Below are 26,116 nucleotides of genomic sequence, written 5' to 3'. Positions count from 1 at the left end.
GTCATGATAATATGTTTATTTAGTTATGAAATTTGCTGATTTAGATTATGTTGATGGCTTGGATGACAAGAAGTTTATGATAGGGTATTTTTTACTCTTGCAAAATGACTTATTAGAAATTAACAATTTAGTCAATTGTGGTAATGTCAACAATTGAAGCAAAATACATGGTAATAGTATAAAGTATATTGAATTGGAATTTAGAAAGATAATTTTAGCATGAAAAAGTCTTATAATTTTTAATGAATTTTAAAAGATTTTGTAAAAATGTCACAACTTTTAAGATATTTTAAAAGACTTTTAAAACTTGAACTTTAATCAAGACTTTGTAATTTAGATTTTAATGAATTTTAATTGATTTATATTATAATATTTTAAATGATTTCATGGATTTCACAGAAAAAATATAGATTTGTAATACTACAAGATTCAATAAAAAATTATAACATAAATAATAATAATAATAAAAAAGTAAATTCAACACAATTTTCTTATCTTTGACAAATAATTGTTTCTATTTTTTCATAAATAATTAACCAACATTTTTTCACATAACTAAAGTTATACTAACTTTCCATGCATTGACATATTGTCTTTCATGCACTTGAGTATGAATAATATTTTCAAAATTATAATCTTCATTAATTGATAACATTAAAGATTAAAATTCATCCACTAATCCAATTAAAAATTCATATCATATATAACATTTTTTTTTGAAGAAAGTTATATAGTGTTACACGCTAAATACAAGTTCAGTTTATGTCTTGAATAGAAATATAGGTCCTAACTTAAAAATTATGAAGAGTGATTCAAAAATACTAAATCTTCTCTTAATCACATTTCTTAAGGATGCATAACATAAATTAAAAACTTCATTTTCATTTTGAGAGTCATTACCATGACTTGCAAATATATGTTTCAAAATTTTATATTTCAATATTAAATTTTATTAAAAATAAATAGTTAAATTTTAGTGATTTAAAAAAATTAACAATAAATAATATTAATAGTAAAAAAATCATTTTAAATATTTAATAATTAAAAAAAATATTAATAAATTATACATCAATTGATAGATTAAAAAAAAATAAGAGAAGAAAAGATAAATGAAAGAGATGAATAAAAAGAGAAAGAGAAAATAGATAGAGAAGAAAAAAGATAGAAAGAGAAAGAGAAGCCGTGAGAGAACAAAAAAAAAAAGAATATGAAAGAAGAAGAAGAAATAAATGAGAGAGATAAATAAAAAGAATAAAGAAAATGAGATAGAGAAAAAAGAAGATAGAGAACACAACAATGACGAGAAAGAAGGAGAGAAAAAAAATATGAGAAAGAGAAACAAGAAAGACCAGGGAAAAAATTTAAGAAAGAGAAAAAAAGAAAGAAATAATAGAAATAGAAGGGAGAAAAAGTCATACAAAATTTTAAATATTTTATTTATATTATTTGATAAGTGAATTACATGTAAATTATACTAAAAAGTGTCTCATAAAATTTATTATTCAAAATAATTCATTAAAATCTCTATTTTTTTAATACAAATATATTTTTTAAAGTAAAAAAGTCTTAATTCAATACTACTGAATTTTGACAGGCTCTTAAATAAATTGAATATTACTAGATTTTGATAGACTCTTAAAAAAAATTATTGTCTTAATTAAACATCATATAAGTTTTTTTATAATAAAAATACTTTTTAAAATTTATTGAAATCTTAATCTAGTAGACTCTCTTTAGTCACATCATTACAAATGACATGTTTTTTTACAATAAAAAACATAGAAAACATATTGACACTACTATAGGATGCATATTCTACATCGATTCTGCGATGTCATCTACATCGATTTTAAAACTGATGTAGAATAGAGTAACTTAGAAAATCTATACCCTTTTACATCGATTTTAGAACCGGTGTAGATTATGCCTGAATCTACATCGGTTCTCAGGAAAATCGATGTAGATTTATACATAAATTTACATCGGTTCTCACAAAAATCAATGTAAATTTATGCATAAATTTACATCTGTTCTTTAAAAAACCGATGTAGATTACATTTTTTTATAAAAAAAAATATTCTTATTTTTAGGTTCTTTTTTATTACTTGTAATGAACATATATATAAATATTTCAAACAAGTTTTTCAAATATAAATATAATGGACAAATATTGTGCATCAAGATTAACTTGGTTACCAAATTATAATAACAAAAATCACACAAACAAATTATAATATACATGCTTATATAAGTAGAAAATCATAAAAATTATTAAGCAAAAATAATGTCAATAATTGATTACAACATTAAGAGATAAAGAGAAATATTATTTAGAACTATTGTCTAAGATAACAATGAAATACAAAAAACCACTTTTTTCTCTTGTTTTTTTTTAATATGATGGGCTAGATTTGGTTGTCTCTTCTTTTTTTGACTTTTGGTCACTAATTGCCAGAATTGAGGCTCTTTCTGTTCAATCCAATTACAACATCTGATGTAGTAGAACACCTAATACCAAATAAAGACAATAAAAATTATTAAAAAAATGAACAAATAAATTTAATGTTAACCTCTTATATATGTTTTTTCTTTTGATAGAAATAAAAATATTAACATAACTTGAATTATAACATTTATATTTAAATTTGGTTACAATAATTTTTTTTTAAAAGTTTTGCAAAATCATTGAAGATTGGTAATAACATTATAAGGGTAGAAACTCAATTTAAATATCAAAAATATTAAGAAAGATAACAAATTGATAAAATGTAAACTCAGGATTCTTCTATTTTTCTCTCACCTAAAACTCAAGATTTTTCTATTCTTCTATTCTTACTCTCACCTAAAACTCATGATTCTTCTATTCTCATGATTTTAACATGTACTTTATGATAATTAGAATGAAAATGTGTTAAATTTTATAAGAATAAATATGACTTATTTATAATATCACTAAATATGACTTATTTATAATATCACTTATTATATTATATAAACATATTTTTAAGATATTTCAGATAATAAATTTGTTTGATTAAACATAAAAAGAAATGTTTCTAAATAAATACTTTTAAGAAAAATGATTCTTTAAAAAATAAATAGGAGTTATTTTTTTTAAGAAACAAACTGCTTATTTAAAAAAAAAATTAGACAAACACATTAATAAATTAAAAAGTGCTTATTTTAGTTTTTTGAAAATGCCTTTATAATAACTTTTAAAATAAATTTTAGCAGTTAATAATAAAAAATATGACATTTTTTGGGTAGTTATAATTTTTTTGTATTTTAATTAGCATAAACGCAAATGCACACGGTGAAAACTAACCCTGTTAACCATTTAACCTAGTTTGAGAACCCTAAAAATATAAATAAAAAAAATATAAATAATAATAAAAAAAAAGAAACAGAGTATCAAGTGCATTTAGCTTGAGAACCCTTCAAGATCATTGTTCTATTACCCAATAATTATGTTTCTTATACAATATTTAACTTACCACAAATTTAGGATGAATATTAGCAACAAATATTTAGTTTTCTAGTTTAGGTCATGCTATATTCTAAAAGTTTTCAAAATACAACATTAGCAATAGACTAATAGCTAGGTGCATAAATTCAAAAACTTTGTCAGAGCCAACCATGGCAGTTTACCAGGACATGCCCATTTCTGCATGGAATAAGAAATATGCTCAGTAATAAATAGTTTTCTAAAACAAAATACTGTAGACATGGGCGAATCACCCATCACTAACAACAATTCAGTAGTAAGTGCCTTTTCTACAGAACAAGCAGAATAAGGTGGAATAGACCCTACAAACACTAACATGCGGGTAAAGAAAAATAGAAACAAAACAATGCAAGCATATACAACAAGCTTTTTTTTTCTAATTCATTATTATTACTATTATTTTAAGAAAGCAACACAACTCACTTGGGTGGGACAGGAACTTTATATGAGTGAATAGGCAAAACATTTATCTCTTTCTCAATCATTGAATGAGTACTAGAAACAGTATCAGAGTCCAGAGCTCTCAAAGTGTCATAATCTGCCACAGAATCAAGGAAAAAAAAAACTTGCAAAAATGCAAACAGAACATATTCAAAAGAATCAAAACATATATAACATACCTAATTCAGTAACACTTCCTTAGACTCACAAGTTAAAGATGTGCAATTGATAGCTTCAAGATTTTCTATGTTTGGTGGAAGGCCACTGATTTCTCGAAACTCCTTGCATTCATTCAAATGAAGTGTTGTTAAGGAGAGACATGCACTAAGGGATGATGGAAGGATTCTGATATTACTGTAATTCAAGGATAAATATCTCATTTTGCACATAAAAATACTACTTGGTAGTTTAAGTAGCCATTTGCATCCATTCAGATTCAGGAAAACGGCCTAACTAGATTCCAATTGAAAAAGGCAAGCCACTTATGCCACTACCACTCAAATTAAGTTCCCACATGTTTTTCATCTTCCCTAAAATTTCTAGAAGACTCGCAAGACTTGTGCAATTACTAAGGTACATTAATTTAAGAGAAGTTAAGTTTATGTCACGGGGAAGAATCGTAAGACTGGTGCAATTATCCATTGTCAAAAATTCAAGTTTATTAAGAAATCCAACAGAATCATGAACTTGAACTAAATTTATGCAATGATCAAGATATAGTTCCTTCAAATTTGGTGTTTCAAACATGTCAGGTATTTTTTTTTAGTAATTTGCAACCGCTTAAATTCAGTTCCATCAAAGACTTAAATTTCTACAAAAAAGAAAAAATAACATAATAATTAATTTATGAATTTTCAAATGGACTTGTAACTCATTAATATTCAAGATCAAATAAACATCAGGAACCAAAATGGTTAACTACTAAAAGTACCATGTTTAGTTGTTTGTTGAATGTAAAGGAACTCATAGGCAAGTCCAATATGACAAGTTTCTTTGGATCAAAATCAGTAGGCAGTGATGATTCAGGATATACACACCATTTTATCACTCTTAAACTTTTTGGGAGAGCACTCGGTCCCCTAGAAAAGTGAGCATTTTCTACCACCAGTATTTTAAGATTTTCCATCTTCTCTAATGTAGATACATTCTATTGCACTTTTTTATCTTTGACCAAGTGTAACATCGTAATTTCAGTTTTATCGAATCCCTTTGAGCCAAAATAGTCAAATCATGATAAAGTTCTCAAATTATAAAGATCTATATCTAAGAACTAACTGTAAACATAAAATTTATTTGTAGAAGTTTAATAACCAGGTCTTCCATTATGCATTTGTCAAAAATGGAAAAACGAAGGACCAAAGAGACAAATAAGCGTAGCACAATGCACATACCTTGTTCTCTTTGAAAACACGGAAAATTTCTTTAGAGAGGCATAATCTACTACGTTCACATGGTTTTGAGGGTGATTCAAGCCGTACAATTTCTCTACCATATCTTCAATCATAACATGCATTTTCACATAACATTGATCAATCTTTATTAGACATTTATCAATCAACACTTGGATAGCATAATCTGGGACATAACCACGACCATTATATAGCATGTTTAAACTCACTGTGTATCCTTTAAAAATATAAACAATGTCTAAAAAATTATATAATCATAATAAATAATGATAATTTATTTGTTTCTTTATGCTAATGGCATAGACATGAATTCCAAAAGAAAGGTGAGAAATAAGAGTTATATCTATGTGAAAAATATGATATTGACATGTAAGTGTATAACTTTGTGTAGCTCAGAATTTATATATTATACATAAATCATAAATATAAATAGATTTGACAAATAGTAATTTTTATACTATATGATAATTAATATAAAGTTATATATATAATAATATACAGATTCAAATAGCAATCCACTAATACTAATAATTTAGTGGCTTAATGAGTTGATTATTGCTCCAATTTTGATAATAACGTCCACAATACAATTTTTAACCTATGCCTCAAAAAAGCGTTTTTATTGGTAATGTTTAAATGCATGAATTAAAAAATTAAAAGTAAAAATTTGACTTAAATATATTTTTAGTTCTTTAAATTTAAAGTAAATTTATTTTTATCTTTTATATTTAAAATTATTATTTTTAATATTTATAATTTTTAAAAATCTTATTTTATTTCTTCAGGTCAATATTAAGATATTTGATAGTGACTAGTTAAAATAATTATACAATATCAACCAGATTTAATATAATAATTTTAATAACCAGACAATAAAAAGTAAATTTTATATAATAATATTTAATAAATTTTTTTAAAAAATTTAAATATAAAAACTAAAATAATTTTTTTAAAATTACAGAAATTAAAAACTAATTTTAAAAAATTAAAAATAATTTATCTTAAATTTGAGAGTTTTTTTTTTTTTTTTTTTTTGACAACGTTTAACTATATTATTATTATTATTATTTTTTTTAATAAAAAGAAAGGGCTGCTGCAGCCTGGTGGCGGAAGAATCTTTGTGCGTGATAAAAGAAGAGAAACGCATGATTGCGAGTTGATTGCACGCAGAGAGTTGAACACCTCTTTCGGGAACGCAACCCTAGGTCGCTGAATTCGTTTCTATGGCATGCGAGTCCAACCAAGTTTCTGCCACCAACACGCTCCAATCCATTTGCTACAACCGCGGTTCCCTTCAGCTTCTCGATCAGGTCTTCACATTTCGCCCATTTTAACACCGTTTTCCACTTACAACCATGCATTTCGCTTTTGTTTTAATCTTTCCTTACACTTGTGCAGAGAAAGCTCCCTTTAGAAACACTTTACTTGGACATTCGGGATTCCACTGATGGCTGGTAAAATATTCTAATTCAATTTGAAGGGAGAAAGAAACTTGTTTGTGCCGTGCTTTATGCTTTGTTTGTTTGAGTTGTACTGAACACTCAGGTCTGCATATGCAAATTATGGGATTATTGAATTTACAGGTTCTAGGTCGTGTTTGGAACTTTGGGTACATTATAAGTGCTTATACAATAAAAGTTTATGGATAAATTTGTTTAAACTTAAAAAGAAGTGTTTCTAAATAAGTATTTTTTTAAAAATCAGTTATTTAGAAGTCAGATATGAGTTGCTTCTAAGAAAAGGCAGAAAGCTGCTTATTTAAAAAAAAAAAAAAAAAGTTTAGACAAACAAATAAAAAAATAAAAAAATGTTTATTTTATTTAAAAAAAACGTTTTTATAAGAAAAAAATTTAAACAAACAAACCAACAAACACTTAGTTAAGTAAGGTATTGTTTGGATAACTTTCTCTATAAATTCTTATTAGAGAAGATAATAAGAAGTTAAAATGAATTAAACTTCTATCGTAAGCTAAAAGTCAACTTGTAACCTTTAGCTTTTGGGAAGTTAAATGAGAGAGCTTTTATAAAATTTAAGTACATACAATGATTTTAGCTTATGAGGGATTTTAATTTATTTTACATATTAATTTTCTTATATAAGTTTATATGGAGAAGTTTATTTAAACGGATGTATAAGACGTGAGCTTGTTGTGATAAGTTTTGCTGTAAACTTGTTGAGACAAACTAAAGAAGAAAAAAACTTATACTGCCTTTTAAGTGCTTATGCCATTTATGATAAGTTCAATTAAGTTCGGTAAAATTTCCCCCTAATGCAGAAATGCCCCCTCTGGTCTGTTTTAAAGTTTGGTAGAATTAAGTTTGAACCGTTGAATGTGATTGAGATGTATTTTATATTGAAATGTATGTTATGGTGGGAGGAATTGAATCTTGTAGTTTGCCTTGTATTTCACTAGATGACTAGATAATGTGTTAAGTGGTCAATTGTCGTGTTACCATAGTAACAGTTTCGAAATACCCTCTAGAATTTGGACTATGATCTTAATATTTTCAGTCGGTGGATTCAAATATATAAATGTTCATAACCTTCTCTCACAGGAATGCCATTCGGGATATGGTGGTCCGCGGAGCACCTGCTATTGCGATTGCAGCAGCGCTCTCTTTGGCTGTGGAGGTGTTCAATTTAGATGATTTTAATGGGTCAGCTGGTGATGCTGTTTCCTTCCTGCAGAAGAAATTAGAGTATCTTGTCTCAAGGTATTTCCAATTCTCTGCATTTCTAAGAAAGCAATCTATTTGTTTTGTTAATTTAAGTATGCCACTGCCTAGTAAACAGCATTTGGCATATTGAAGTGCCTCCTTAAGCAGTTGATGTGATTGTCGTGAAGTTCCTTTCAAACATGAGTTTTAGCTGATTCCTTTCTTCATACTGCAGTCGGCCAACAGCAGTGAACCTATCAGATGCTGTGACAAAACTCAAAGAAGTCATATCAAATGCAGCTGCTACCACTTCAGAAGGCAAGAGTGTTTTCCAGGTATGGCTAAAATTTACAATGAAGGAATTCTTGCTAATAAGGAAACACATATAATTTTTTACTCTTATTTTTGGGTATGGCAATTTGAACCTAAATCTACTGGATTACTTTGTAGGCATATGTAGATGCTGCTGAAGTTATGCTTGAGGATGATGTTGCCTCAAATAAAGCTATTGGTTCTTATGGAGCTAGTTTTATTCAACAATTAACAAAGAAACAAAAGCTTTCTGTTTTGACTCATTGCAATACTGGAAGGTGACTGTTACAGTACCACCCCTTGTTACAGTATAAAATATAGATATCTGTTGCCTTTCATTTGTTTGACAAATGAAGTGAGAAGGTGTTTGGACTCACTTGTAACTGCCTTTTATTATTACTCAGTTTAGCCACAGCAGGATATGGTACTGCTCTGGGTGTGATCCGTGCGCTTCACAGTGGAGGAGTTCTAGAAAGGGCTTTTTGCACAGAAACACGCCCATTCAATCAAGTGAGTGCTCTTTTTCAATGCATATTACAAGATTTAGTTATGCCCGGAGCTCTTTTGAGAGAAGATGTATCCTCAAAGTTACATTTAAATAGGATGATCCGTATAAGTTGTTTTATGTTTCATTTGTCAACTTGGATTTATAGCATGACTTAAAAACAGAACGGAACCATAATGATGTATTTACCTTTTAGTTTATAGTCCATATGGAAGCGGCTTAAACTAAAATACCAAATTTTCATTAACAGAGTCAGAGTATCGCAGGTGATTATCATGCTGACTACAGAACTCCAGTATTTTTGTTATATATATATTTTTTTGGAGGGGGGCAGTGGATTGATGACATGATGGAATATTTTAGCTGCAGCTTGAAGTAGTTTTAAGAACACATGACATATCTAACTTTATTAATGAAGCCATTTAGTTTTTACATCCTGCATGTGTTAAGAATCACATTTCCGTTAACTGCATACCATAAATCAAAGTTAAAGTGATTTGAAGCTTGTGCTTATGCCTTATAATCATAATGTTTAATTGCAGGGATCTAGACTTACTGCCTTTGAGTTGGTGCATGAAAAAATACCAGCAACTCTTATTGCAGATTCTGCTGCAGCTGCATTGATGAAAGCAGGACGCGTGGATGCTGTTGTTGTTGGGGCAGATCGTGTTGCATCAAACGGTACTTTTGAGTTTCAATGAATTTAAACTATAGTTTTCTTGAACATGAAAGCTATCATCAAATTCATCTTCCTCTAAATGACATTGCAGGTGATACAGCCAACAAAATTGGAACATACAGCGTTGCCTTGTGCGCTAAGTTTCATAATGTACCTTTTTATGTGGCTGCACCCCTGACTTCCATTGATCTATCACTTTCTTCTGGACAAGAAATTGTCATTGAGGAGAGGTCCCCCAAGGAATTGTTGAACACACATGGAGGACTTGGAGAGCAGATTGCTGCCTCTGGAATTTCTGTGTGGAACCCAGCTTTTGATGTTACTCCTGCTAATCTAATATCTGGGATCATAACTGAGAAGGTCTTTCTTAATCCTTCCTCTCTTGACCAATTTTATGGGGTTTAGTTGCATTTTGTTCTCTGACCGGTTTATGTTCTCTTAGCAGGGTGTTATTACGAAGACATCTGCTGGTGATGCTTTTGACATAAAAGCTTTCGTACAGAAAACAGGTTAAGGTGGAGTGAGATTTTTCTTACGTTACAACATTGTAGATTTGAAAAGTATGTGTTAGAGGAGAATAGTGATGTGACTGCAGGATCAGCTCGTTCAATGGTATGCGCTCTTTAAGAGCATCTTTCGTACACAAGTTGGATAAGACTTAACTAGACCTAATTTTATGACATGATACATTTTAATGTTATGCAATGTTTGCTATGACATGGAATAAAATATTACACTACATGAGATAGTGTTGTAATATGTTTAGTGATCGATTGTTTTACATTAAATTAGATAGAATTTTTTACTGGGCTAGAAATTTTTTTAAAAAATACAAAAATAAATCCCTTTTCCTAATTCAATTTATAAGGACATGACATTTCTCCAGTTGAAATTTGATTCCCGGGATCCGAATTCCATGCAGGGGTTTAACTTTTTTTTCTTTTTTTTTTTCCCAGTATTTATAATATATATATATATAAATATATATAAATTAAATATTAAAATAATTTAAAAATATATTATAAATATAAGGTAAAATTTAAATAAATAACAATCTTACAATAAGTTAAAAAATTAATGTTATTATTTGAAAAATTTTTACTATTATAACATAGTAAGAGATAATAATGCTAAAACAGTATAATGGCTGGACAACATCCCAAGTAAAAAATGGATGTTGGCATGAGAAAATGGACAATGTTGGGGACACATGACAACAAATCTAACAAAGTCTATTAATTCAATATTGAAGAAACAAGAAACCTGCCAATTTGTTTCATGATAATGACAACATACACTTATTGCAACAAGTTTTTCATTGAGAGAGACAATAAGGTGGATGCAATGACTAATACTAGACATATTTATATAAACAATACATTCTAACTTATTAAATTCAAAATTTTTTCAAATAACTTATTATTGTTTTTTCTTTATTAAAATTATAACTTATAATAAATATAACTTATTAAAATTATTATTTATTTAAATTTTATCTTATATTTATAATACATTTTAAAAATATTTTTAATATTTAATATATATATATATATATATATATATATATATTAGAAATACTGGAAAAAAAAAAGTTAAACCCCGTACGAATTCGGATCCAAGGTATCGAATTCCAACTGAGGAAATGACATATTCTTATAAATTGAATTGGGAATGGATACTGTGCTCGAATTTCAACTCCCTGATTAGATTAAATTCTGACCATGTATAGTAAAACAGTTTATATTCGTAAATATATTATGAGTGTTTATTTTTATATTTTTTTTAAAAAAAATTCTAGTACAGTAAAAAATTCAAATTAGATATGATATAGAAAATGTCACAGTACTTTCTCGAAAACGTTGCAGTTATAAATTTGTTAGTTATACTATCATCTGGAGAAATAGAAGTTCTGAAAGCTTTCAATTAGGCCAAGGAGTCTCTTAGTTGAGGGTGTGAGTTGTTATAAATCTCTTAGAACTTGACTTCATTTCCTCCCTTTGAATAAAAACATTAGACTTACAATCACTGTTTATTGAATAATCTAGGCTGATATTACAAATATTCTATAATAAGTTTTTAAACCAATAATATTCCGCTTGTTGACAGTATGGGCGTCATAAGCATACGGCTATGTATATAAAAAGAATAATAAGTAAGTGAAAAAAAAAAATATTGGGTACGCATGCAAGAGTTTAAAATTGCATTCGGATAAACTTCTCAACAAATAAACTTTTCTATAAATATTTATAAGAAATAAAAAAATAGAAAATTGAAATGAGTTTCATTGGAAAGTAAAATAAGCTTATGCTTAAAATAATATACAAATATCCTCGCATATTAATTTTTCTAAAAATATTTTAGTTTTTATATATATATATATATATATAATTTAATATTTTTTTTTCTTAAAAGTACTTTTCTTTTTAAGAAGTTTATTTAAATAGGCCTTAAAATTGTAGAAAAAATTGAATTTAAAAATTCTTTAAGCGGTATATATTTTATTGACTAAAATTGTCCAAACAAAGCTAGAAGCCTAGAAGGAGCTTCAGAAATCGATTTCGGATTGTCTAAGGAAAATCTCTTTCTTGAAAGGGGATATTTCACAAGCTAAAAATAAGATTAATCCTAGTTTCATTTTAGTTCTTATTATTTTAATTAATCACCTTGTTTATCTTAACTTCTCTTTTTTTCCCATTTTTTATTTAAATAAAATACATAGAGATATAAAATGTCTCTTTCCTATTAATTATTATTATTTTATTATATATTTAAGAAATTAATATCATCTATTTTCTTAATATGGAAATTATTTGTTAAAAAAAAAGAAAATTATTTTAACATGTAGTTTAGACAATCCTAAAAAACAAAAGCACAAAACTACTTATTTAATTAAAAATGTGATTTTTCAAGAGAAAAAAAAAATTAAACAAGGGCTAGGTTTTATGTCATAATTATGCCCTTTTTACTGTTCCCCTTGGTTCAATTTTATATATTTTCACCCTGTTCTTTCACTCACCAAGGATACATGAAAAAGCTAACCCTATTATTCACTGTCCAATTTCAATTTCTGTGTCACCGTGGAAAAGAAAAACCCGCGAAAGGCTTTGTACTGAGCAATACGCGAAACCCTTCGATCAAAGGTGCGCACTTTCGATGCACGTTCATGCAATTTACTTCTCAAATTTTCTCGTGGCGAATTTTGCGCTATCTTCGATTTTGCAGGTTGGATATGAATATGCAGAAGAAGTCGCTATTGCCACTGAACGACGCGAATGCGAACAAGAGGAAGGCGTTGTGCAGCAAGGAAACTTTGGTGAAGCTTCTTAGATGGCATTTTGGGTACGCTGATTTCAGGGGCATGCAATTGGATGCTATTCAGGCCGTGCTCTCAGGTGCATTCACCTTTTCCTCTTTAAAACATACGAAAATTGAATTGTGATATTTTCCTTCGTGTTTTATGGTGATTGGTGCCTTAGTGAACTGTTGATGAGTGTAAAGTAATAATTTCAATTTAACTTGTGTTCTTTGCATTAGGAAAGGAGAAGCGGCTATTTGTTTCAAAAATGGTGATTTATGTTGGAAATGGAATTTTTTTTTAGTTTTTTATTTTGATTTTGTTGCAGGAAAAGATTGTTTTTGTCTAATGCCAACTGGAGGAGGCAAGTCGATGTGTTTTCAGATTCCTGCGCTTGCAAAATCAGGAATAGTGCTTGTTGTTTGTCCTCTAATAGGTGAATCACGTTCTTCTTTTATAGAGTTTGTGTCTTTGGCGGAACTTGTTGCTGCTTGGTAATTCACTTAGTTTTGTGTGCTAGGATACTGCTGTGATTTTTCTGACTTTTGTTCTGCTGACAGCCTTAATGGTAGGCATCTGTTAAAATTTATTGCTTTTTCAAACATGTTGAGTTACTGAGTCAAGAGTTTGTTTTGGCTCATTTGTTTTTCTTTCTGTAATTTAGGAAAACCAAGTAATGGCACTAAAGGAGAAAGGAATTGCTGCTGAGTTTCTCTCCTCAACAAAAACAACGGATGCAAAAGCAAAGGTGAATTGTTAAAATTCTGATGTTTTATTCCAAATAATATGATGATGGGGGCTCAATGCATGAGGTTCCCTCCTAATGGGGACCGGGAAAGGTAGACGTAAGCTACCTCACCTTCAGTTCGCAAGGAAACAACCTTATCATTGTATCAAGGCTCGTCCTCTTTATTGCAAATAATATATCAATATATATCAATATGAAATAGAAGTTTAATATAAATATAATTATTACAATAATCTTAATACTTCTGTTTTATATGGATTTAAAAGTATGGTGACTAATAAATTCAAGCTTCTCAATGATACCACTAAAATTCCTACATTGCTTTTCTCTGAATCCTGATTTTGTTGGCTTCAACCTTCAGGATATTATATATGGAGAGGGATCTATTTACTTCAAAGAGTAACTCTTGGTAGAGTTTTAGGGTTTACATAATAATTCATGGTCTACATTGAATTTCGTTTATCCAACTATTAAATTAAAAGTCTTTATTAAACAGATCTAGTCTACAAATTTTTACAAAATTTGAAAAGTATTTAATACTTTGTTTCATTAATTCAAATTGACATGTACTCATAAAAGCATATTAATATACATTAATTTGAATCTACATAACAAAGTATCATATAGTTTTTAAACTTTGCAAAATTTATAAATTTGATTTATTCATTAAGAATTTTTAATTTAACAATTGGATTATTGAAATTTAATATTCATCATGAATTATTAAGTGGAGTAACTATATGAAGAGTTACTTTTGGAGTAAATGAATCTCTCCTTTTTATATATACATGTATGGACACACACACACACGCACACACACACATATATATATATATATATATTATTTTGTTTTATTTTGTTTGGGGGAAGGGATCATGCCAAATTCCTTTATATGTATTTGTACCAGATTTAGCTCCTTTAAATTGAATTGGGTAAAGTGAGAAAGTGGGATTTATCAATCAATTTAATATATTTACAGAAGTGTTTTGGTTCAAATCAACGGTGGATAAAACCTTACTTCCTTAATTTATACATCTCTTCTCTTTAGAAGAGCCAAATCCATGTCTAACAGTATAAGCAATTCCTCACATGTTCCCTAGTGTTATTCTTATTGATTAATGAAAGTGATTTTTCTCTTTTATGTTTTAAGATTCATGAGGACCTAGATTCTGGAAAACCTTCTACAAGGCTGCTATATGTGACTCCAGAGTTGATAGCAACACCAGGGTTTATGTCAAAGCTGAAAAAGGTTTATGCTAGGGGTTTGCTAAATCTCATTGCCATAGATGAGGTGTGAGCTGGAAAGGCAATTTCAATTTTCTGTTTCTGCTGAATTTACTTGTTCTCTTATTATTTCACTTCTGCAAAATTTTCAGGCACATTGCATCTCAAGTTGGGGTCATGATTTCAGGTTTGTCATAAATTCTGCAACAAGCCAATTGGAGTTTGTCATGCTGGAATTATTTCATGATTATCTTATAGGATCTATATGTTTCTGCCAGGCAATGAAAATATTATATGATTAATATTTCCCTAGTGCCGTGCCTAAATAGATTAATACTATCTTCTTTGTTCACATGTATATATGATTGTATTTATATTTATTTTTATTCTAATGCCAAACCTATAAGATTAATTTTGGTAGTACTTGATTTAGTTGATTGTGCTTCAATAGTGTCCAACTGAATTCCATTATGCCTCTGTTATCATTGCCTTTTGGATTTTCTTTATCCAGAAGCTGAAGGTTTGATCAAGTTTGTGGGTGTTTGTGTTTAATTTTCCTTATGTACGTACACATGGGTTATAGTTTATTCTCATGATATACAATTCACTTTCCCTTCTCTATTTGGGAACAGACCTAGCTACCGTAAGCTTTCATCTTTGAGAGGCCACCTACCAGATGTACCAATATTAGCTCTGACTGCTACTGCAGTGCCTAAGTAAGTCTTCTTAATTTGATTTCTCTGATAACTTAATTTTATTATTTGGGTGTGTTTTAGTTTTTGTAAATGTATTTCATATTCAGGCTTATGCTTTTGCAACCTTATATATTCTTTTGAACTACAATTTGTCAATTGTCGCAGGGTTTTTCAATTGTTATTCTCCTATATATAGTTGAAATAGACAATGATATAGCATGAAACTTATGCTATTTTTGGTATCATGAAAGGATTTTTAGTTACTGTCAAATTATTCTTTGCTAGTGTTCTGTCAAATGCTCTGCTTACCACAATGATCATTGCATATTCTCTGTAATATTTTCAGTGCAGGTATTCTGTTTCATTCTGATCTCAATTTTTGTATTGTGGGGAGAGAAATGAGAATTACTTTGTGGCATTGAATCCTCAGTTGTTCATTTTATGTAGGGTTCAGAAGGATGTAGTTGAATCCTTGCAGATGGAAAATCCACTAATACTCAAGTCTTCCTTTAATCGTCCTAATATATATTATGAAGGTCAGTTCTGCTTTGCTGTGTAAGTCACAACTAACAACCAATTAAGCTTTTATGTCATAATTTCCATGCTAGTAACGGTTAACTGTAACTGTCCTGTATGACATGTAATGTGACTGGCACACCAATAATATTAATATTTGTATCTGCTACCTTTGATGGTGAAGATACGCAGACAAAGAGGATAGAAGAAAACAAAAGAATTGGATGGTATTCTATTTAGGCTATTTTTAAGCATTCCAGTTACTGCATGAGTGTTATTGGTGAATTGCTCTAGATGTTAATTTCATAGTTATCAGAGATTCAGAATCTTATGATTCACAATTTGATACAATTTGGCAACTTACCGATTCAAATCTTAAGATGAATCTAAAATGACTTTGTATCTTATGATATACAAATGAAATGAACCTATGTAATTTTGTAGCATCGATATGAATTATATGATTCAACGATTCAATGTTTTTTTTTTTCTTTTTTATCTTTCTTTCACCAATTCTCATGAAAAATTGAAAGGTCATATGAGCTTAAATTGTTAAATGAAAAAGAATTGAAGGAACTCTTCTGAACTTATCTTATTTGATTATTCCATAAGTGAATTTGTCATTCAATCATTCAATTTGGCCTAGAATGATTTTATGTCTTGTGTGTATGTGTTAATATATATATATATATGTGGGTGTGTGTGTGTGTTTCTATTGATTATGAATCTTACGATTCATGATTCGGAAAATAGGCTTTGGCACTTTGCAATACACAAATTGTATCCCGATTCAACTATCATGGTTAATTTTGTATGAGATGCAGCTAATTTATAATTTATAAATTCAAACAAATCTGACCTGATTTCTTAATGATACAGTTAGATACAAAGATCTATTGGATGATGCTTTTGCTGATTTATCTAATACACTAAAGTCTCTGGGAGAAGTCTGTGCAATAGTGTACTGCCTGGAACGTTCAATGTGTGATGACTTGTCAGCTAATCTATCCCAAAGTGGCATTTCATGTGCTGGTACTTTTACATAATTTTGCTGCCTTTGCAATTGATTGTCTACAACTATCGGTTGATACGATATTCATATATTATTTTGGGTCTTTTCAGCTTATCATGCAGGATTGAATAATAAAATGCGAACTTCGGTGTTAGATGATTGGATTTCTTCCAAGATAAAAGTTGTTGTTGCCACTGTTGCTTTTGGGTATGTGTTTCCCTTTTCTTGTTTGTATTAAGTAGTATGCAATTATTTCATTTGAAGCATCCAATTACTTGTTGGTGTGCTCTGGGGTGGGGGAGGTGAGATTTTTGGCCCCTGTCCACAGTAGTGGCCATAACAGTTGTGAATTGCGATAATTTCTGGTGTGATAGTGGGCTTGACATCCAATTATTTTTAACTATGCTTTTGACACGTCATTCTTGGTCCAAAGGTAATTGGGCCAGTATAGAGATTGAAAATAATGTTGATAGGTTAAAATATATAAATTACTCTAATTATTTTTCTTTATTCTATTCTTTTTAATTTTATTATATTAAGTTTTTTAAAATCACATCAATCAATTAATTAATAATATTTATATAATAATTTAGTTGAGACAGAATAGAAAATATTTTTAAAAGTAGCAAACTGATCATGAATATATCATGGCTTTAAGCATATTCACAATATTTTCAGATTTTAGTATGATTGTAACAACTTTTGATTTATTTGAGATTATGATGTATTCCTTTCTTTTCTTAATCTCTGCATGGAGCTGTCCTGTTGCATATAGTTACTGAGCCTTTGGTCTTCATTCAGAATGGTAAGTAGTGATTTACTATTAGTTTGATTAAAATTTCTGTGATGTTTAAATATTGTAATCTTTATTATTCTCGTGATTTGGTAGTAATAGCTTAAGATCAAATTTACCAGGGCATTGATAGAAAGGATGTTAGAATTGTGTGTCACTTCAATATTCCCAAGTCAATGGAATCATTCTATCAAGAATCAGGCAGAGCAGGTCGTGATCAATTGCCATCTAGAAGTCTGTTGTACTATGGGGTAGATGACCGCAAAAGAATGGTTGGCTTACTTGATACTTTGCTCTTTGTTTTCCTCATTAGATTTGTTTTCTCAAATTATAATCTGTGTCAGGAATTTATATTAAGAAAATCGGGGAGCACGAAGTCTCAGTCATCTAGTTCACAAGAAGAATCATCTAAAACGTCACTGATTGCTTTCAATCAGGTGACATCTTATCTCTAAGTGTTTTATTGATTTTCAACACTATCTATGCACCATGCCATTATATAGTTAGGTTATGGAATGTACATGCAACTATGTAGATGGTTGAATATTGTGAAGGACCTGGATGTCGCAGGAAAAGGATTCTCGAGAGTTTTGGGGAACAGGTAATGAAATACATAGGTAATATGTGGCTTGCTTCATGTTGACCCAAGTGGACTATTAAGTATTAACTGGCTTTGTAAAAGCAGGTAACAGCATCACTATGTGGAAAAACATGTGATGCCTGCAGACATCCAAATTTAGTTGCCAGATATTTGGAGGATCTCACAACTGCTTGTGCTCTACGCCAGAAAAATGGTTCTTCTCGAGTTTTTATAACCAGGTGCTATTCATATGTAAAGAACCATCTTATGCATTAGGAATTGGACTTAAAGTTGATAAACAGAAACCAGATTTTGGGTATAGACGAGCTGCAGTATTTTGTGTTATAATAAATTTTAGGAATGGTAGGTAAATGCAGACTATGTTAGTTTTGTTACTCTATTTGACAAAGATATTGGATATGAATATAAAGATGGAACTTTAAGACATCTTTTGGCTCAAGGTTGTGCCATTTGAGTATGTGATTTTGTTGGACCTACCATGTCACTTCCCCCTCATGTATTGTTCCAAAACCATAAAAAGAAAAGAAAGCAATGGAGTTAAAATAATTGACTATTGAGTAGTTTCCTTCAAGATGAGGATTGTATGGTCGGACTTTTGGTTAGTAACACTTTAGGGTTATTCCTTGTATATTTTATAATTGGTCTGATGGTGATTTTCTTTTACTATATTAATTAATCCGGTTAAATATGTATAGTTTCTGATTTATTCACAACTTTAAATTTTCAGTTCTACTGATGCAATTGACAGAGAACAGATATCTGAATTCTGGAACCGGGATGAGGAAGCAAGTGGATCAGAGGAAGATATATCTGATTCAGATGGTAGTACCAAAGTTATTTCAGTTGCCTGTGTTTTTACTCTCGGGGTGAATTGGTTATTAGACCATAGATTCACCTGGATGAATTTTCTCTCGCAGATGTTAATGAGGTTGTCAACAACCTACCCCGATCAAAGCTTCAATCCAGATTGGGAGTTAATGAAAAGCTTGCTATGCTACAACGAGCTGAAGAAAACTTCTATCGAAATAATAACACTTATAAACAGGTTTATCTTTAATGGATTATATCCACATTGTTGGTTAAATTTAAATTCTCCATATTCTTCTATGCCCCAGCCTGTTTTCCCTGGTTAGAACATTTGGGTGGTACCATAGCAGAAACTATTCTGATAAGCAATCTGTACTGCGAATGGCAGAAAAGTTCTTTTCTAGTCTCTGCTTATTTCTTTTTATAGTTCAGTACTGTTAAGATTAATGGAGAATTAACTGTTTTATTCTGTCTGCATACCCACTTATCTAATTTGATTTACAGAGCAACAAAGTTGACAAAAATGCTATTTCTGATTCAATGCGAGATGCAAGCAGGAAAAGGTTACAAAATGCTCTAAAGCAAGTTCAGCAACGGCTTGACAACTTCAAGTATGCTTAGCATCCTTCTTGCTTGTTTGAGTTTTTCTTCTATCATTCCACTCCCTCTGCCACTGCAAAAAAAAAAAAAAAAAAAAAAAAAAAAACCCACTCAGTTGCTCAATATGTTCTTGCTATAACATGTGTAACTTATCTGACATGCAGTAGTACCTTGTTCAAAGATCACATCATTATTGTGCCGTAGATTAATTATTTAAATACCAAAACTAAGACTTTTTCCATAATGTAATATGATGATGATAAATATCACCTTAAATTATATCTCAGAAGCTCTCTGGTTCCAAGTCCTTTGTTTTTCATGCATGTGTGCTTGTGTTTGGCACACCTTCCCTACCCCTGAACAATTAGAAGCAGCAATGATGATAGTTGGGGATGTCAACTATATTTCCTTATTTCTTGATTTAAAACATTTGTTCAGGATTGAAATGGAAGCATCAGCATCTTTTCTTGAAGATGAATGCTACAAGAAATATGGCAAGACTGGCAAATCATTTTATTATTCCCAAGTGGCAAGTACTGTAAGATGGCTGACAACCGCAAGTTCTACCGAATTGATGAGCCGACTTTGTGCAATTAATGCTTCCACCACAAAGAATGTCGTGTCTGAAGCTGAACAGCCCCTCACATCGCCGCCTGCTTTAGAAGATACTTGTGCAGGAGATACCAGCAATGAACACTCGGGCAATGCTAGATCAGAAACTTCCCCATGTGTTGTGCCAATAGAAAGTTCTTCGTTTAGTACTAAGTTGCCACAAATACCATCCTTCTCTGAATTCGTAAATAGTAGGAAAGCAAAAGGGGACCCATTAAATGACACAAAAATGCATTCATCAAGAGTCGAAAAGAAAATGAGGATACAGTAGATTTACTCTTGTAGCTTGTATTAATGAGTTCAGATTCTAGTTACTGTATCAAGTGCCAACTTTGGTTTTTGTAAATCAAATGGCATTGTTTTTGAATCATTTTCGTCCTTATAAGAATAAAATCCCATTTGAGCGTTCAGAGCAGAGCCTTATCTAAGCGATAAACGTTAAGGAAACAGTCCTGCAGCAGCAACTGTTAATTAAATGCTAATGTGCTTTTAAGGAAACAGTGCTTTTCAAAATCTTATTCAGTTGTGCTCAACTCTACCACTTTTTTTAATTTTACGCGATAAATAACTCGTTGTCCGTTTATTGCAATTTTATGACTATTTTATTTGTGTCTTATAAGAACTACGTCACTTGCTCTCTAGAATCTTTTCGTTCCTTCGTTAACAGGGGGAAAAACAAAGCAGGCTGGTATATGTAGTTAGCCATTTTAAATTTTTATTTATAAGAATCAATTTCATTCTAATGCCTGTTTGTGAAACAACATAAAATTATACGTCTGTTTTTTTTTTCTTTTCGAAAGAAGTCATTTTCCCCCCAGGTTTTGACTGATACTTAACATTATGATACCAAAAAAAAAAGGGGTTGTAATATGATTATTATTGTTAAATAATAAAAATATCATATTTTCTCAATGAACCACAAATTTGCACAATAGGGACAATATTAACTCTCTTAGATGTGCTTGGTCTTATAATGCTTATATTGCTTGATGTAACTGCTTGGTTATCTTGGTGAGAGTGGGAGTGAGGGTTCTCAAGGGAGGCAGGGGCCTGCATTGATCCGTCCCTGGTGCTATCTAATTGATGATCTTTTTTATTTTCTGACCACTAAAGTTTTCTTTTATTTTATTTACTGAGTACTAGTTCTGGTACTAACAAAAGGTGAACAACAAATTTGCATAATAGGGTAAATATTCTCCTATATGTGCTTGGTCTTGAATCACTCACATAAGAAGATGCTTTTGCTTGTTCCAAGCTGAGACAAACCACTTTTCAATCAGAGCTGAACTTCACTACTCTATGCACTATACAGTGGTAATTTCCCAACAAAGTTGGTATTAAGACTGCCTAGGTAAAGGTGGTCCTCAAACTCAACAGCTGAAGTCACGAATGTAATGACCTTCCCATCACCATCATCAAACTTTCTCACTATCGTGCCATTAGTTGCCACATTCACCACCGTTGCTTTCGTCTTTGCACCATTGACAAAGTTGATTAGCCTTGGAAATGAAGCAACGATGTGCTTGGTTATCTTGTACTCGTGCACAAACTCCAATCCTTCAGTAGTCAACTGTGGCATCAATATTGAAGATTAACAATTCAATATCATATCCTGTTGATTTCAAATTTCAATCTTCAATTGTACTTTTAGCATGTGTAATGCAGCAAGTGAAACTCTCTCTTTCTCTCTCTCTATATATATACACACATTAAAAAAATAATTGAAAAGGATAAAATAGTCCTTGCTGGAGTTAGTTTACTTTTCTCTTTAGTTTAACGGACACGTGGTCATGCAATAATCTCTCACTGTTTTATATAGCCAAGAATTTATTGCAATATTACCTGAAGCAAAGCTATCCAGAAAGATCCATCAGGAGCAAGATTGATGTTATCAGGTGCACCAGGGAGGTTATCAATTAAAATATCTGTTGTGCCTTTCTTTTCTCCTTTTAACCAATGCCTCAGACACCTATATCTGATTCGCGAACTTAAAATCAGATAACAATTGTAAAGATGATAGAAAGTGCACCAATTAAACTGACAGAAAGATATTTGAAATCCCAAGTAAAAGTTAGAGTTTTATTTTATGTATTAATGTAAAAAAAATGAAAGAATAAAAAAAACTACAAATCAATGTAAAAATCATAATTAGTATGACTTTTAAAATAATCATATAGTAATAATCATTTAAGATAATATAAAAAGTGTCATTAGAGAGAATTCTTTTTTAATTAATTTAATTTACTACTAATTGAAGAGATAAAAATAACATTATATAGCATTGTTAGCAGGAAACTCAATTGACCAAGAGAGGAAAAATGCATGAAGAAAGTGACTTACTTCCAAGTTTCACAGACCACAACATAATCTTCGTCCTTGGAGAGTGCAACGCCGTTAGCAAAGGCAACGTCATCGAGCAAAATAACAGTCTCATTCGATGTGGGATTGTACTTGAGAAGTTGTCCATGAGGTCTTGCCTCTAACACATCCATGTACCAATATTGAACATCAAATTTTGTACTAACAACACTGAAATATATATTCCCGTCCGAGGCTTCTATCACGTCGTCTGCAAACCTGGTTCAATCATCAGAAAAATTCATGACAGTGGTTAATGAGTTTCATAGTTGCTGGCTGCAATAAAAATAATAGTGTGTAATATTCAAGTGAACCTTAGAATTGTTACGAAATAGGGATGACATTTTTTATGTTTGTGTATTATTGTTAGATATCGTAATAAGGGTACGTATAAATTGATTAGTTTTCTTTAACTAACAAATATGATTTGGAGAAGATGTTGTAAATAATTATAGAATCACAAGTTTCCAATTTTTCTAATTATCTTACATTTATTAGAATGAATACTTACGTTAATAAAATAAGAGACATTTTTCCTGACTTTTTTTCTACATCTTTTTCTTTCTTTCAACTCTTATATATATATATATATATATATATATATATATATATATATATATATATATATATATATATTGTATTATTTTTGTACTCAAATAATTGACACAATCAAGTTTCTAACGATGTAATGTTGCATTTTTATTATATTTTAAGTTGATTTCTTTAAAAGTTAAAAATATATATTTTTCTTATTTGTATGTGGCCAACTCCAAAAAAAATAAAAATAATTAGACATTCGATAAGGAATGTACATGTGTAAATAAGTGTTGGAAAAATATTGCTATCGAAATCATAGACAAGATTTCTTTACATACAGTCTTCTGAATTGATTCAGTGAAGCAGTAGAGGCCTCACGTGAAACTTGTCTGTCTTAATTGTTTTGGGAACCATCTATGTTAGTTAAAAGAATTTGGATAGACCTCGGAAAAATTGAAAGATTGATATCATCATACCCAAATCCTAAGGGTATGCCATGGGTAGGTGACTATGAAGTACCGATACTTCAATTTGCTTCACGTATCCGTATCCAATACGTATCTGATACGATATCTTTGGATACTTCATCGATACGTGTCAATGAAGTATCCTAGTCTTTAAAAATATTATGAAAATTTTATTCAATTTTGATACTCTCAGATACTTTACCGATACTTATTGGTGATACGTATCGATAAAGTATTCAAATTTTTGAAAAATTATGAAATATCCATTACAACTAAATAAGATATATAAACATGTTTAATATAGAAACATAGAAATATTGGTCCTTGATGAACTGTAAATGAAAATTATCTTCTATATAGATAATTTTAAGAAAGAAATGAAATTATTGGTAATATTATTTCTATTTGTAAATAATACAAAGTAATTTATGATGAAATGATTTATAATTTATTTATTTTTAGTAATGTACAATAAATATGCTTTTAATTTAGATTTGCAAAATAACAATTATATATTTAATGTTTATAAATTTTGATCAAAATTACAAGTACATAATTATTATATTATATGAACATTGATATATATGATGACACGTATCTTACAAACATCGTATTCTATATATTTTAAAATAATCGTATTGTCGTATCGGATACGTGTCGTATCTGATACGTATATCGTATCGATCAATCGGTACATTATAAGTAAGTGATAATTGAGCTTAAATTTAAGCCTGGCTTGACAATGATACTATAAAGATAATTTCACATATAAGATATGATAATAATTATTATGCAAGTGAACAAGACTATCCTATAATAGGAACAAAACACAAAGCAACTGCATATGAATTATTTGTATAGACCTAACCTTAAGGGAGAACCATTTACTTGTGAAACGATTACACTGAAACCATCTTCTGTAACTTTGAGCAAACCCTGCAAATCATAGTTATGTTCTTTAATCTTTAACCATATATCTTCCGAATTCTAGCAATTAAAAATGCAATCAAACTTTATGTTATTAAAATATAATCAAAATCTCACATCGTTCGAAGAAGATGAATTTATATGAACACATAAAATTTCTATTAATAACATCTTTTAGGTACTGCTCAAAAATAAATACATGAGAATTTAAATTTAAAAAGGATAATATCTTACTAATATGAAAACGTGTGTGTGAGAACCCAATGCACAACACATTCTCTTCTTGCTATCTAAACCAGAACATGTCTTGATTGCATACTACTAAAACAGTTTCACTTTTACTTGAGTTTCAAGTATATTTTGTTTTTCTTTTACCTCGTCAGTGTCACAAATAATGAGACCACCGTCTTTGGCTGTTGTGAATCCTAGCAAGGTATTACTATCTATATGCTTCCAATCCTCCCAATTTCCATTCCTGCGCAATCTTTTAATCCAACCATCACGAGTAACTGCATAGAGAGTCCCTTCTTTATCCACAGAAACATCTTCTGGTTCCTTCACAAGTCCTTCTCCCAGTTTAATGATATCCTGTTGTTCAGAACACAATATATAGCATAGAAAAGTAGTAAATATTAATTCTTTAACACAATAAGACCATATAACAAGTATTAACTATTGGTTAAACTGACAAAACTCGTTTAATTATTCCTACTTTTTGAAAGGAATTAAAATTTGTATAAAAAAATTTTAAAAAACTTTTCCACTGAAAAAAAAATCGTCTTCTTCTAAACTTATATTTAAATAAATTCATAATCTTACCTTGAATGCAAACCTATAAAATAAAATAAGAAGTATTAACTTGATTTTACCTGTAATTTGTTGTCTTTGGTTGAAGATGCAGGTTTTATTATATCCAGAAAAACTGGATCTATGGGTGAGAAGTAAAAGATTTGAACTGTGAGAGCTACTAAAATCACTAGAACCAAGCTTGAGCTTGCTCTAATCAGATTGGAAGCCATGGTATTTGAGCCAGGTGCTGCATAGGAATGTATTTATCCAAGAGTTGTCTAGAACGTGTGGTCATAATTGAAGCAAGGCTCGTATGTTCTCACATCTTTACCATGTGTCAAGTCTAGTCAAATTTGTACAGTCTTCCCCCGGTTAGACTAAACTAAAGTGTATTCTGGTTATTTTATCCTATTATTAGAACTCGTTTTAACATTTTACATTTTAAAAAAATATTTATCTTCTAATTTTGAAATTTGAATTAATATTATCACTACTAGAAAAGTGTTATTTTCTTGAAAAAAAATATTCACAAAAATTTTTTGCGAATTTTCTTGCAATAATAATTTCACAAAATTCTTTTACGAATTTATTTGCAAAAAATAATTTATAGATATTTCTTACAAATT

At 29.9% G+C, this 26,116-nt stretch overlaps 3 protein-coding genes across 3 annotated transcripts; 2 read left to right on the top strand and 1 right to left on the bottom strand.

The window, feature by feature from the left end:
• Positions 1 to 6,454: 6,454 nt before the first annotated feature.
• On the top strand, positions 6,455 to 10,268 carry LOC109817466 (NagB/RpiA/CoA transferase-like superfamily protein). The gene is made up of 9 exons (XM_020382712.3): positions 6,455 to 6,665; positions 6,754 to 6,809; positions 7,912 to 8,070; positions 8,249 to 8,348; positions 8,464 to 8,603; positions 8,730 to 8,835; positions 9,373 to 9,511; positions 9,601 to 9,869; positions 9,955 to 10,268. The coding sequence occupies exons 1-9, from the start codon at positions 6,579 to 6,581 to the stop codon at positions 10,021 to 10,023; spliced, it is 1,125 nt and encodes a 374-aa protein (XP_020238301.2). The 5' UTR covers positions 6,455 to 6,578; the 3' UTR covers positions 10,024 to 10,268.
• A 2,504-nt stretch (positions 10,269 to 12,772) lies between these two features.
• On the top strand, positions 12,773 to 20,822 carry RECQL3 (DEAD/DEAH box RNA helicase family protein). Its single transcript, XM_083059897.1, has 18 exons — positions 12,773 to 12,901; positions 13,044 to 13,240; positions 13,325 to 13,372; positions 13,469 to 13,552; positions 14,703 to 14,843; positions 14,929 to 14,963; positions 15,409 to 15,492; positions 15,919 to 16,007; positions 16,867 to 17,019; positions 17,110 to 17,206; positions 17,926 to 18,064; positions 18,137 to 18,229; positions 18,328 to 18,393; positions 18,478 to 18,611; positions 19,121 to 19,215; positions 19,311 to 19,438; positions 19,705 to 19,811; positions 20,239 to 20,822. The coding sequence occupies exons 3-18, from the start codon at positions 13,370 to 13,372 to the stop codon at positions 20,681 to 20,683; spliced, it is 1,893 nt and encodes a 630-aa protein (XP_082916023.1). The 5' UTR covers positions 12,773 to 12,901; positions 13,044 to 13,240; positions 13,325 to 13,369; the 3' UTR covers positions 20,684 to 20,822.
• A 752-nt stretch (positions 20,823 to 21,574) lies between these two features.
• LOC109817463 (protein STRICTOSIDINE SYNTHASE-LIKE 4) lies at positions 21,575 to 25,778 on the bottom strand. Its single transcript, XM_020382709.3, has 6 exons — positions 25,571 to 25,778; positions 25,077 to 25,289; positions 24,643 to 24,710; positions 22,753 to 22,989; positions 22,255 to 22,387; positions 21,575 to 21,982 (listed from the first exon to the last, which is right to left on the bottom strand). The coding sequence occupies exons 1-6, from the start codon at positions 25,718 to 25,720 to the stop codon at positions 21,710 to 21,712; spliced, it is 1,074 nt and encodes a 357-aa protein (XP_020238298.1). The 5' UTR covers positions 25,721 to 25,778; the 3' UTR covers positions 21,575 to 21,709.
• Positions 25,779 to 26,116: the final 338 nt, after the last annotated feature.

The sequence above is a fragment of the Cajanus cajan genome, chromosome 1, assembly GCF_000230855.2.
Source record: "Cajanus cajan strain Asha chromosome 1, NIPB_CcT2T_4, whole genome shotgun sequence".
NCBI lineage: Eukaryota > Viridiplantae > Streptophyta > Magnoliopsida > Fabales > Fabaceae > Cajanus > Cajanus cajan.
The sequence above is the reverse complement of the archived record's forward strand: the minus strand, read 5'-3'. Positions and strand labels throughout refer to the sequence as shown.